The following is a 14,237-nucleotide window of genomic DNA, read 5'->3' as shown; positions in this document are numbered from 1 at the left end:
TTTTTGGTGAAAGCTGAAACAAAAAAGACATTTAACACTTCAGGAGTACTTGTGGCACCTTAGAGACTAACAAATTTATTTGAGCATAAGCTTTCGTGAGCTACAGCTCACTTCATCGGATGCATGACGAAAGCTTATGCTCAAATAAATTTGTTAGTCTCTAAGGTGCCACAAGTACTCCTTTTCTTTTTGCGAATACAGACTAACACGGCTGCTACTCTGAAACATTTAACACTTCAGCCATTGTTGTGTTTTCTGTTGTTCTGCTATTGCCAGGCCTCAGACAGCAAGAGCTCCTGTGGAATTTCTTCCCAGGAGTTCAGAGTGCAGGTCAACTCACCTGCATTGTCTGCCTGCCACTGAGCTCCTCAGCCAATGCAAGTTTTGCAGGTGCATTGAAGCACAGTTCCTAAACCCCTTCCACTCCAGGGTACACCCCATCACACATGGATATTGTGTTCTATTATTACTGACATTGTTCGATACATAGGAACAGAGGAATTGCCATACTGCATCAGAGCAGTGGTCCATCTATCTGGGCATTTATATGGCTCACATCTGTGTGCCTCTTCCCCCTGGTGAGGTAGGGAGAGGAGTTGTTATCTGCATTTTACAGATGGGGACCTGAGGCACAGCGCGTGGAAGGGACCTACCCAAAGCCTGACAGAGAGTTGGTGGCAGAGCCAGGAACTAGAGTCAGAGAATTTAAGGCCGGAAGGGACCACTAGATCATCTAGTCCAGTGTTTCTCAATGACCGGTCTGTGAACTGGCACCGGTCCCTGAGATCTCCCTGACACAGGTTAGGAAGGCAGCAAGGCAGTCCCTGGTATCAAAAAGGTTGAGAAACACTGGACTTAGTCTGACCTCTTGTATGTTGCAGGAATGGAACCTATAACCTCCAGTCTAGTGCACTCCAGATACTTCCTGTCATAGCTTCTGACCACATCCAGCAACAGCTGCTTCAGAGGAAAGTGCAAGAAACCCCACACAGGTCTGTTATGGAATCATATGCCCATGGGGGAAGTTTCTCTCTAGTGCCCATCTTTTAACTGGCTGGTTTATGCTCTGAAGCAGGAAGGTTTAGTATACTCTCTTACAATTTTAGCCTTTCTAATGTACCCGTGTACATTCATATTCTTGTTATAAGTGTCTCATCTTTTTCTGACTCTCACAAAGATCCTGATCTCAGTGATTGGTATCTTGTTGCAAGGAGTTTCACCGGCTAATTATATGTTGTAGAAAAATATTTCCTTCTCCAGTTTTAAATGCATTGTCTTTCAGTATTCAGAATGTCCGGTGTTCTGCATTGGTTTGTATTTTTATGGTGCTGTTCTGTTCTCTTTGTGGATTATATTGCCATACATTGTATCACATTTGCTGTGAGTTTCTCTCACTGACTTTTTACTTTGCTACATGTTAGTTCAGAAATGTTTGATAAATGTGTTACAGAGCTGTGGGAGCAGTGTGGTCACATGAAGTACAAAAGCACTATACTGTTGGGACATCTCTTCCCCTTCGGTCCCTTCCCCTTCCTGTAGGCTATAGAGGGACTGTTCTCTTCAGTATTTTTCACATTGCTTTCTAGCTCAATTTTAAAGGCCACCTGCAAAGGAAAGGACAATTTGGTTAGTGCCCCCTTTTAGCTGCTTTATGGTGAATGAAGGGGCCTGGAAAGTTGTGGAGGTTACATTTTTTCCTCTGATACAGAAATATTAGTAAATGAGTGTTGGGCACTTCCACTGAATGCATCCAATGAAGTGAGCTGTAGCTCATGAAAGCTTATGCTCAAATAAATTTGTTAGTCTCTAAGGTGCCACAAGTACTCCTTTTCTTTTTGAGTTTGGAAGGTGCTGCTGAATAGGGCTCCCTAGCACTGTTAAAAATACCCGTGTCCTGTCTGCACAACACTTTAAGTCGGGGCGGGCAACCTTTTTGGCCTGAGGATCACATCTGGGTGGGGAAATTTATGCAGGGCCATGAAAATAGGGCTGGGGCAGGGGGTTGGGGTGCAGGATGTGGGAGGGGGTGCAGTGTGCAGGAAGGGGCTCAGGGCAGGGGGTTGCGATGCAGGAGGGGTGCAGCAGGAGGTTCAGGGCAGGGGGTGGTGGTGCAGGAGGGGGCTCAGGGCAGGGGGTTGGGGTCCAGGAGGGGTGTGGCAGGGGGCTACGGGCAGGGGATTGGGGTGTGGGGTGCAGGAGGGGTTCAGGGTGGGGGCTCTGGCCCGGTGCCGCTTACCTCGAGTGGCTCCAGGGTGGCAGTTGCACGCAGCAGGGCTAAGGCGGACTCCCTGCTTGCCCTGGCCCCATGCCACTCCTGGAAATAGCCAGCATGTCCAGCAGTGGCTCCTGGGGATGGGATGGAGCAGGCAGCTCTGCCGCATGCTGCCCTCGCCTGCGGGTACCATCCCCGAAGCTCCCATTGGCCTCAGTTCCCCATTCCCAGCCAATAGGAGTTGCAGGGGGCAGTGCCTGCAGGCGAGGGCAGCGCATGGAGCCCTCTACCCCCACCCCCGGGGCCACAGAGACGTGGTGCCGACTGCTTCCGGGAGCGGCACGGGGCCAGGGCAGGCAGGGAGCCTGCCTTAGCCCTGCTGCGTCACAGGGCTGGCAATCCTGCGGGTCGGATTGAAAGCCCTGACAGGCCGGATCCAGCCCGCGGGCTGTAGTTTGGCCCCCCCTCCTTTAAGTGTTGGTAATACCTAAGGTAAAGATTCTGTCACAGGTATTTTTACTAAAACGCAGGGACAGGTCACAGGCAATAAACACAAATTCATGGAAGCCCATGGCCTGTCCCTGACTTTTACTAAAAATACCCTGGGGTGAGAGGAGACTAACAGTCAGAGCGCTGAAGGGGGCTGACCTCCTGCAGCTGCTCCAGCCCCAGGAGAGCTGACCCAACCACTTCAGCCCTTTGGCCGCTGCTTCAGCAGCCTGGGGCTGACTGCTGCTCCAGCCCTGCCCCGGAAGACGTCACGGAATCCATTACCTCCATGACAGAATCATGTCCTTAGTAATACCCTTTAGCTGCATCCATGTGACACATCTGTTGAACACATTTGCACATTCTTCTAGTTAAACGGGCTCCAGTTATCCCATCATGAACCACCCTAAATAATTCTTCATCCTCCTTCGTGCTTACAGATAGTTATCATGTCTCTCCTCCCTCCCACAATCAGGATTTAGATGAGTAGCACATAGCTTTGTTGTTCATTCTGCATCAGTCTGTCCCTGCAGCCCCGAACTTGTGTCTGGTACGTGTCTCTGCATTCCCTCAGGTCCCCTGATTTCTTTCTGGTACAAAATTGCCTTCCATTTTATGTGTTGTGTATTATTTGTACTGAAGCATGCCTACTAGACCTTTTTCCACTGTGCTGTGTGTGCTGTACAAATATATAATGATGAAAGACACTCTTTGGGGCAGAGGCTATATGGGAAGGAAAAGATGAAACGGCAAGTTCGTACAACAGCCAGACAAGCCATCAAAGGTGACTGATTCTGGTTAGTGTGATAAGGAGCCATCACAGCACACTTGCTCATTGTTGAGTGTTATGCAGGCACTGTGGCAGAGCTGAATGTTAAGAGGGAATTTGGAGGACACAATGTGGCTTTGTGGATGTCTGCAGGGAGCTTGTCGTCTGTATGAGGGGCAGCATGGGAGAAAGCATGATGATGCATGTGGAAACTGTAGGATGATGCATGCTAGAAATGTAGTCACCCTGTATGCTCTTACTGCCCTCGAGACAGAGGCTTGCGTTACTCTCTTTTGTTGTCGATGCTGCTGTATGACGTTCCTGGAAGCATCTGTTTAATTTCCTGCCCACTCTCGCTCTTGGGTTTCCCCTGCAGCCCACCCACGTAGTTTGATTCTCGTTTGGATGCACGTTAGGATTTGTGTTCCCCTCTGCTGGGCACACATGGCCTTTTGGATGCACTAAACAGGCTCCTCTTCTGAAAATTCTCTTTGAAGGGGGAGACCGAGAACTCTCCAGTGCTCAGGTTTCCTGCATTCTGGCTCGGTGTCTATGAACTCATCCCCGTTCTGTGCAACCCCTGCCAGCTGTGAGAGCTACCGAGGCTCTTTGCTGGGTGGTATGTGTCTTGTCCTGTGCGCTGGCTGTATGGGAGAGCCTGGGATGAGGAGAGACATGCCAAGGCAGCGTTCTGGCAGAACACAAACTCTGCATTGTTCCTGTGAGATGATTTGCACTTGATAAATAAAGCAGCCCCGTCAGCAGAAAGTGTTGCCATGGCTGGGTTCTCCTCCGCACCCAAAGGCACTGCTGCAGACCTGGGGTGGTTGGAGGAGCCTCTGGCTGGTCTGGGCCCTGCTGTTCTCTGAGGTACAGACCTGGGGCTGGGGGTAGCTGCTGGCTGGTCCGGGCCTCGCTGTTCTCTGAGGTGCAGACCTGGGGCTCTGGGGGGAGCCTCTGGCTGGTCTGGGCCCTCCTGCTCTCTGAGGTGCAACCCTGGGGTATGTGTGGGGAACTGCTGGCTGATCCGGGCCTAGCTGCTCTCTGAGGTGCAGCCCTGGGGCGGTGGGAGAAGCTGCTGGCTCGGGCTTGGGGTCCTGTTTCTCTCTGAGGTGCAACCCTGGCGCGGTGTGAGGGAGCTGCTGGCTGGTCTGTGGCCCGCTGCTCTCTGAGTTGCAGACCTGGGGCAATGTGGGGAGCCGTGGCTGATCTCAGCCCCACTGCTCTCTGAGGCATAGTCACTGAGAGCTCCTTTCTGATCCCCAAGTCAGATGATCCCTTCCAGTTCCTCTCCTGAGGGCTCCACGGCCATAGGTTGGGATGAGAGGAATGCTCTGCTCAAGCTGCGGGTTCATCGCTTGGGCGCGTTACAGATGCCTTTAGAGAAGACCTTTTGGGTGCAAAATGGAGCTGAGTCAGACAGGGGGTCTCAGCTTGCAGAGTCATTTCCAGCAGCACCTCTGAGTTGTGTGGCCCGTTGCAAGCAAGGGGAACTGGTGCAGTGTGTGCATGTGCCCGCCTTGCTGGGTGTGTTCCCAGGCATGTTTCTGCAAGGAGGGCTCGGGGCCTGGCCCATGTTTGCATTGTGTATGTGGCCGTTTCAGCGCCAGTCTCCAGAACGCAAGCTGGGGTCTCCCTGCTCCCTCCCCAGTACCAACCCCAGGCCGCTGGGGAGCAGGCAGTTTGGGAGCTATCTCAGCCTGTTTGTGCTGGCACCCTTCCTACAAGGGGCACTGTGGAGCCACATGGAGAATAATTGACGCTACAGGCCGTGGGGAGCTGTTCATTGTTACTGATGTGTTCAACCCTGTACAGGACCCAGTCTCAGCCAGGTCTGCCCAGAGATCACAGTGTATAGTACGTGCCAGGGGACTATGCCAGGCCCCAGGCCATGAAGGGCACACAGGGGGAACAACAGGGAGGCATTTTCCTGTTGGTTTCTTGTAGGTATTGTGTCAGGAATGAGTCTCCTGATTGGGGAAAAGTGATTGGGTGAACTGGAATGGGGAGGGAAATCCAAGCCCATAGCTCTTACTGGGGAAATGAGTGGCAGTGCCCTCTGCCCATCTCTATAACTCTGATAGGGGGTTGGTGGTGCCCCGTGCCCCCCATGGCTCTGGCAGTGTGTGGATGGGTGTTGCGGTGCCCCTCATGGCTCTGGCAGCGCATGGGTGGGTGTTGCAATGCCCCGCGTTACTCTGGCAGTTCGCGGGCAGGTGTTGCGATGCCCTCTGCTCCCTGTAGCTCTGGCAGCGTGTGGGTTGATGGTGTCCTGTGCTGCCTGTGGTTCTGGCATTGTACAGCTGGGTGTTGCAGTGCCCTGTTCCCCCTGTGGCTCTGGCAGTGTGTGGGTTGGTGTTGCAGTGACCCCCACCCATTGCTCCGGCAGTGCACACAGGTGGGTGTTGCAGTGACCTTCCTCTCCCCTGTGGCTCTGGCACTGCGTGAGTGGGTATTACGGTTCCCCCCGTGGCTCTGGCTGTATGCAGGTGCGTGTTGGGGTGCCCCTTGTGGCTCTGGCAGTGTGCGGGTGGGGTATTGCAGTGCCTGGTGTCCCTATGGCTTTGGCAGTTTACAGGTGGGTGTTGCAGTGTCCTGTGGCTCTGGCAGTGTGTGGGTTGGTGTTGCAGTGACCCCCACACACCATTGCTTTGGCAGTATGCGGGAGTGTGTTGCAGTGCCCTGTGCACCCCCACCCCCGCCGTGGCTGTGGCAGTGCATGGGGTGGTTGTTGCGGTCCCCACCCCCCTGTGGCTTTGGCAGTGTGCTGGTGGGTGTTGCGGTGTCACCCTTGGCTGTCAGTGCACAGGTGTGTGTTGCAATGACCCCCCCATGGCTCTGCAGTGTGTGGGTGAGTGTTGCAGCGCCCTGTACTTCTTCTATATGACTGTCAGAGGCAAAGCAAAGTTGCTGCTGCTGTTTCTCTGCCTGCAGGTCCCTCGTGCAGCTCCTGGCAGGCAGAGTGCCCAGTCCGGTGTGTCAGGGAAGCGGTGAGCTTCCTCTCCCGCCTCTTATTTCCTTTCTGACAGGAATTAATTTCCAGCATCTCTCGCTGCTTCTTCCCTATTATCTCCCCCTGAGTTCAGCACAAGTGCACACTCTGGCACCAGGGTCCAGAGAGACGGGACAGGACAGCTAAAGCACTGCGAGCTATCCTTGCTGCAGGGTTTCAGCTCCTCCTTGCAGTGAGCTCTGATCCCTGTGGGATGAGTGAGTGCAGGCATGGGGACCCCTATGCGGTCATTAGCCCGTTTTCCTTGGGGAGGGTTTACACCACCCTCATTCCTCTGTGTCTCTCTCTGGTGACTCTGTGCTCATTGCCATGTATTTCAGCCTGAGGGACTGAGTCTGTCTGTGTCCTGTCCTGCAGATCCTGAGCAATGGAGGCTGGATCCATGGTGCGAGCTGTCTTTGATTTCTGCCCCAGCGTCTCCGAAGAGCTGCCCCTGTTTGTGGGGGACATCATAGAGGTGCTTCGGGTGGTGGACGAGTTCTGGCTCCTTGGGAAGAAGGAGGGGGTCAGAGGTAAGAGCTAAAAGGTGCTGAGCGGGATCCACAGAGATGGAGGTTTCCTAGGGTCAGTGGTTCTCACCCTGTGGTCTGTGGACTATGTCTAAGGCTGTGGTCCCCAAACTTTGGGGAACACCTCCTAGGGGGCATGGAGGAACATTTTGTGGGGGGAGCGGCAGGGCCCAGGCCAGCCCCCATGGGGAGCGGGGAGGATGCACCACCCAGCCCCGCTCTTCTCCCAGCCACAGCTGCAGGTCCAGCTGTGGTCCCTGGCTCCTGGCCCCAACCATGGGCCTGCTTCTGGCTGCAATTCCTGACCCTGGGCCTACTTCCGGGCTCCTGGCCCCAGCCACAGCCCTGCTCCTGACCCTGGCTCCTGACTGTGGTTCTGGGGAGGGCGCGGAACAGGTAAGGGGGGACATGAACAAAAATGTTTGGGGACTGCTGGTCTGAAGGGGTCCACAAAAGTCAGACTGAAAACTGAACAGAATTCAACTGTAGGTAAAGACAATAGATTTCCGAAGGGGTCCACGCCTCCATTCAAAATTTTTAGGAGTCCGAAGGTGGAAAACGGTTGAGACCCACTGTCCTAGGTAACTTTGGGCAGGTCAGTTACCCCATCTGGGTGCATTCCCCCTCGGTCAAGGGCCATTCTGATGGCGAATGCGGGGGCCAGAGCTGTTTGACCAGATCCTGGAGTCTTCTCTCAGTTGGGCTGTATCTGATGTGATCGGGGACTCTTTATTGAGAAGAATAGACAGGCCTGTAACTAGAGCTGATCCTGAGAATAGAAGGGTGTGCTGTCTTCCGGGTGCTAAGATACGGGATGTAGACCTGAGGTTGAAAAGGATCCTAAAGGGAGCGGGAAAGAATCCCCTAATTATCCTTCATGTGGGAACAAATGATACGGCTAGATTCTCGCTGGAAAGTATTAAGGGAGACTATGCTAGGCTGGGGAAGACGCTTAAGGAAATTGAGGCTCAGGTGATCTTTAGCGGGATCCTTCCTGTTCCTAGAGAAGGGCAACAAAGGTCTGACAAGATTATGACTGTCAACAGATGGCTTAGGCAGTGGTGCTATAAGGAGGGCTTTGGGATGTATGGCCACTGGGAGGCATTCACGGACAGAGGTCAGTTCTCTCGGGATGGACTTCATCTCAGTAGGGAAGGAAATAGACTTCTAGGATCGAGGCTGGCACAACTGATAAAGAGAGCTTTAAACTAGGAATTGGGGGGAGATGGATGGGAGATGTCCAGAAAATCTCCACGCCAGATTTTAGCATTGAGAGGGAAGAAGATGAAGTAAGAATGGATACAGTCGTGGGTAGGAGAATGTATATAAGGAGTGAGGGCGGTGTGGATACTAGTCTAATAGGTTATACTGGATGTAGAATGACTGTGCCTAATAGGGTACAAAATGTGAGCGAGGCCAACAGCAAAAATTAAGATGTTTGTACACCAATGCGAGGAGTCTAGGTAACAAAATGGAGGAACTAGAGCTACTGGTGCAGGAAGTGAAACCAGATATCATAGGGATAACAGAAACATGGTGGAATAGTAGTCATGACTGGACTACAGGTATTGAAGGGTATGTGCTCTTTAGGAAAGACAGAAACAAAGGTAAAGGGGGTGGAGTAGCATTGTATATCAATGATGAGGTAGAATGTAAAGAAATAAGAAGCGATGCAATGGATAAGACAGAGTCTGTCTGGGCAAAAATTACATTGGGGAAGAAAACTAGTAAAGCCTCTCCTACGATAGTGCTTGGGGTGTGCTATAGACCTCCGGGATCTAATTTGGATATGGATACAGCCCTTTTTAATGTCTTTAATAAAGTAAATACTAATGGAAACTGCGTGATCATGGGAGACTTTAACTTCCCAGATATAGACTGGAGGACCAGTGCTACTAATAATAATAGGGCTCAGATTTTCCTAGATGCGATAGCTGATGGATTCCTTCATCAAGTAGTTGCTGAACCGACTAGAGGGGATGCCATTTTAGATTTAATTTTGGTGAGTAGCGAGGACCTCATAGAAGAAATGGTTGTAGGGGACAATCTTGGCTCAAGTGATCATGAGCTAATTCAGTTCAAACTAAATGGAAGGATTAACAAAAATAAATCTGCAACTAGGGTTTTTGATTTCAAAAGGGCTGACTTTCAAAAATTAAGGAAATTAGTTAGAGAAGTGGATTGGACTGAAGAACTTATGGATCTAAAGGTAGAGGAGGCCTGGGATTACTTTAAATCAAAACTGCAGAAGCTATCGGAAGCCTGTATCCCAAGAAAGGGGAAAAAATTCATAGGAAGGAGTTGTAGACCAAGCTGGATGAGCAAGCATCTTAGAGAGGTGATTAAGAAGAAGCAGAAAGCATACAGGGAGTGGAAGATGGGAGGGATCAGCAAGGAAAGCTACCTAATTGAGGTCAGAACATGTAGGGATCAAGTGAGACAGGCTAAAAGTCGAGTAGAGTTGGACCTTGCAAAGGGAATTAAACCAATAGTAAAAGGTTCTATAGCCATATAAATAAGAAGAAAACTAAGAAGGAAGAAGTGGGGCCGCTTAACACTGAGGATGGAGTGGAGGTTAAAGATAATCTAGGCATGGCCCAATATCTAAACAAATACTTTGCTTCAGTCTTTAATAAGGCTAAAGAGGATCTTGGGGATAATGGTAGCATGACAAATGGGAAGGAGGATATAGAGGTAGATATTACCATATCAGAGGTAGAAGCGAAACTGAAACAGCTTAATGGACTAAATCGGGGGGCCCAGATAATCTTCATCCAAGAATATTAAAGGAATTGGCACCTGAAATTGCAAGCCCATTAGCAAGAATTTTTAATGAATCTGTAAACTCAGGAATAGTACCGAATGATTGGAGAATTGCTAATATAGTTCCTATTTTTAAGAAAGGAAAAAAAAGTGATCCGGGTAACTACAGGCCAGTTAGTTTGACATCTGTAGTATGCAAAGTCCTGGAAAAAATTTTGAAGGAGAAATTAGTTAAGGACATTGAAGTCAATGGTAAGTGGGACAAAATACAACATGGTTTTACAAAAGGTAGATTGTGCCAAACCAACCTAATCTCCTTTTTTGAAAAAGTAACAGATTTTTTAGATAAAGGAAATGCAGTGGATCTAATTTACCTAGATTTCAGTAAGGCATCTGATACCGTGCCACATGGGGAATTATTAGTTAAATTGGAGAAGATGGGGATCAATATGAACATCAAAAGGTGGATAAGGAATTGGTTAAAGGGGAGACTGCAACGGGTCCTACTGAAAGGCGAACTGTCACGTTGGAGGGAGGTTACCAGTGGAGTTCCTCAGGGATCGGTTTTGGGACCAATCTTATTTAATCTTTTTATTACTGACCTTGGCACAAAAAGTGGGAGTGTGCTAATAAAGTTTGCAGATGATACAAAGCTGGGAGGTATTGCCAATTCGGAGAAGGATCAGGATATTATACAGGAGGATCTGGATTACCTTGTAAACTGGAGTAATAGTAATAGGATGAAATTTAATAGTGAGAAGTGTAAGGTTATGCATTTAGGGATTAATAACAAGAATTTTAGCTATAAATTGGGGACGCATCAATTAGAAGTAACGGAAGAGGAGAAGGACCTTGGAGTATTGGTTGATCATAGGATGACTATGAGCTGCCCATGTGATATGGCTGTGAAAAAAGCTAATGCGGTTTTGGGATGCATCAGGAGAGGCATTTCCAGTAGGGATAAGGAGGTTTTAGTACCGTTATACAAGGCACTGGTGAGACCTCACCTGGAATACTGTGTGCAGTTCTGGTCTCCCATGTTTAAAAAGGATGAATTCAAACTGGAGCAGGTACAGAGAAGGGCTACTAGGATGATCCGAGGAATGGAAAACTTGTCCTATGAAAGGAGACTTAAGGAGCTTGGCTTGTTTAGCCTAACTAAAAGAAGGTTGAGGGGAGATATGATTGCTCTCTATAAATATATCAGAGGGATAAATACAGGAGAGGGAGAGGAATTATTTCAGCTCAGCACCAATGTGGACACAAGAACAAATGGGTATAAACTGGCCACCAGGAAGTTTAGACTTGAAATCAGACGAAGGTTTTTAACCATCAGAGGAGTGAAGTTTTGGAATAGCCTTCCAAGGGAAGCAGTGGGGGCAAAAGATCTATCTGGCTTTAAGATTCTACTCGATAAGTTTATGGAGGAGATGGTATGATGGGATAATGGGATTTTGGTAAGTAATTGATCTTTAAATATTCAGAGTAAATAGGCCAAATCCCCTGAGATGGGATATTAGATGGATGGGATCTGAGTTACTATAGAAAATTCTTTCCTGGGTATCTGGCTGGTGAATCTTGCCCATATGCTCAGGGTTTAGCTGATTGCCATATTTGGGGTTGGGAAGGAATTTTCCTCCAGGGCAGATTGGAGAGGCCCTGGAGGTTTTTCGCCTTCCTCTGTAGCATGGGGCATGGTTGACTTGAGGGAGGCTTCTCTGCTCCTTGAAGTCTTTGAACCATGATTTAAGGACTTCAATAGCTCAGGCATGGGTGAGGCTTTTCATAGGAGTGGGTGGGTGAGATTCTGTGGCCTGCGCTGTGCAGGAGGTCGGACTAGATGATCAGAATGGTCCCTTCTTACCTTAGTATCTATGAATCTATGATGCTCAAAATGTTGCCCATCAGCTTCATGTCGAGTCTTAAACAGTCCTTGTTCTTGTTTTTGTTTGTTTTTCAGTAGCGCTGAGTGCAGATAAATCCTAAGCAGATGAGAGCTAGGTGCTGTACAACACATAGTGAGAGAGACGGTCCCTGCCCTTATAGGTCTACTGGACAAGGCAATGAAAGGGTGGGAGGGAAACAAAGGCACAGAGAGGGGAAGCGACCTGCAGGTCAGTGTCAGAACCAGAAACAGACCCCGAGTCTCCGGAGCTCTGGTCCAGTGCCCTGCCCACTGGGCCCTTCTGCCTCTCCATGACAGTCTCTTCAACATCCACCTATTTCTGCTCCTGAAAACTCCCTCTCCCATGGGCCAGTATCTGGACCTATCTGGCTCAGGATGGAATGTGATTTCATTGGGCTCCTGAAAGGACATAAAGAAAGATTGGAAGCTCCAAAATTCCCATAAAGGGCCATTTTAAACTCGTAATTTCAACGGTGTAATAACAATATTGAGAGAGCATTCGAGCTCTCAGTCAGATGGGAACCAGATCACCTCAAAATGTGACAATTGTTCTCGTCTAGTTACAAAGTGGGCTCAAATCAAACTTAGAATAGGACTGTGATTGCAGCCTTAACTTTGGAGAGGCTACTTTGCCTCCTTTGGAACAGAGCAGAGACCCAGAGTCCTGGTCCTATAGCTCCAAACATGCAGACCTCTGCCACTTGGGCTAAAAAACAAAGGTCAACATTAACACGAATCTGCAGAAGAACCCTTTTCTTCTCTCTAGGCCTCAGGTGGCCAACAGAGGGCAATATGTGTGCACATGAATGCACACATAGTCAGCCTGCTCCTGCTTCTACTGACACAATTGGCCCCAAACCATCTACAAGGAAAATCACCACATATACTTAATCACAATATTTTTTTCCTTGGGCCCGCATTCTTAAAGAGATATGGCTGTGCAGAGTGTGAAGGGGCAGTAACCAGATGTGTCCTGAGAGCTCAAAGATGAAGAAACAGACAAAAGTCAATCAGGCTAATTCTTAATGACTTGTAACTTTAAACCATTTGAATTTCCTTCTTTCTCTCTGAACAAATCTGGCTATTTTCAAATTAATTTTCCAAACCAAAAGTTATAGGGGGCCTAAAATAGACCTTTAGAATGGAGAGGCTGCAACCAACCCATAATAATACTTAACACGGTATGGAAATTAATTAATGAAGCCTCACAATTTGGTGTAAGACACAGCAGGATTATTATTTCCATCTATGGGTAGGGAAACCCAGGCAGAGAGCAGGGAACAGACTTGGTCTAGGAAGTCAGCAGCAGAGCCTGGATTAGAACTTGGATGCATATTAGGCCACTGGCGCTGCAGATTAAGGATAGTGACACACTGAATTACACTGAATTGGGAAGAACCATGTCAGGACATCAAAAGAGCATCCAGCTCATTATCCCTGTGATTTTTCCAGAAAAAAATATGTAAGCCCAACTTTACTGGCTACCAGAGCATCTGTACATGGCAGTTTTCCTCATCATGGTAATCAGCCTGTCGGTATCGGAGCCATATCTCACCGTAGTATCTGAGTACCTGACTCAACACTGGAGATGTTGCTAACCTGTCCTACGGAATTGCAAACTATTGGTGCAATATATGTAGGGCCCTATCAAATTCATGGTCCATTTTGGTCAATTTCATGGTTATAGGATTTTTAAAATTGTAAATTTCATGATTTCAGCTGTTTAAATCTGAAATTTCACAGTGTTGTAATTGTAGGGGTTCTGACCCAAAAAGGAGTTGTGAGGGGGTTGCAAGGTTATTGTAGTAGGGGTTGCAGTATTGCCACGCTTACTTCTGCGCTGCCTTCAGAGCTGGACAGCTGGAGAGTGGCAGTTGCTGGTCGGGAACCCAGCTCTGAGGGCAGAGCCGCCACCAGCAGCAGTGCAGAAGTAAGGCTAGCATAGTATAATAATCTGCGTTGCTGCCTTCAGAGCTGGGCCTCCGTCAGCAGCCACCGTTTTCTGTCTGCCCAGCTCTGAAGGCAGCAACACAAAAGTGAGGGTGACATGGTATGGTATTGCCATGCTTCTGTGCTGCTGCCGGCGGGGCGCTGAAGGCAGCACAGAAGTAAGGGTGGCAATACCGTGATCCCCTAAAATAACATTGCAACCCCCTGCAACTCCCTTTTGGGTCAGGATCCCCAATTTGAGAAAAGCTGGCCTACCCCATGGAATCTGTAGAGTATAAGGTGAAAGCACACAAAAGACCAGATTTCACTGTCCGTGATGCGTTTTTCATGACCATAGCGCTTTGTAGCTTACAGCCCGAGTCTTGCCATCTGATCTGTGTGTGCAGCACCCCAGGGGGCAGGTCCGATTGCAGGAGTGGGGCGTCTCTTTATAACCAATACATCCTGATCCTGACATGGGGCTTCCCTGTCATAAGACAGAAGATGGAGGCTAAAGGTTATATATTTGCTTTCCCTGTCTGGGTGTTGGTGACAGTGAGGTCACAGTAATTCAGGTGGGCTGCTCATTGCCCTGGGGTATTGGTTGGTCTGTTGGGCATGCAGGGTGGAGGGTACTGTATTTTTCT

General features: G+C 49.1%; 1 protein-coding gene across 4 annotated transcripts in view; it reads left to right on the top strand.

Annotated features, from left to right (window-relative positions):
* The window catches only part of LOC119858198 (dynamin binding protein), an 81,594-nt gene that overhangs the window by 18,898 nt on the left and 48,459 nt on the right, over window positions 1-14,237 (top strand). For 2 of the 4 annotated variants that reach the window (XM_038408223.2, XM_038408227.2), the window contains exons 2-3: window positions 882-992; window positions 6,841-6,995. In XM_038408223.2, coding sequence (XP_038264151.1) covers window positions 6,851-6,995 — 145 coding nt within the window. In that variant the 5' untranslated portion in view covers window positions 882-992; window positions 6,841-6,850. Of the gene's footprint in view, window positions 1-881; window positions 993-5,201; window positions 5,418-6,840; window positions 6,996-14,237 lie in introns of those variants that run through there. The other 2 variants (XM_043518545.1, XM_038408224.2) reach the window with 2 other exon arrangements.

This window comes from Dermochelys coriacea, chromosome 7, assembly GCF_009764565.3.
Source record: "Dermochelys coriacea isolate rDerCor1 chromosome 7, rDerCor1.pri.v4, whole genome shotgun sequence".
NCBI classification, from domain to species: domain Eukaryota; kingdom Metazoa; phylum Chordata; order Testudines; family Dermochelyidae; genus Dermochelys; species Dermochelys coriacea.
The sequence above is the reverse complement of the archived record's forward strand: the minus strand, read 5'-3'. Positions and strand labels throughout refer to the sequence as shown.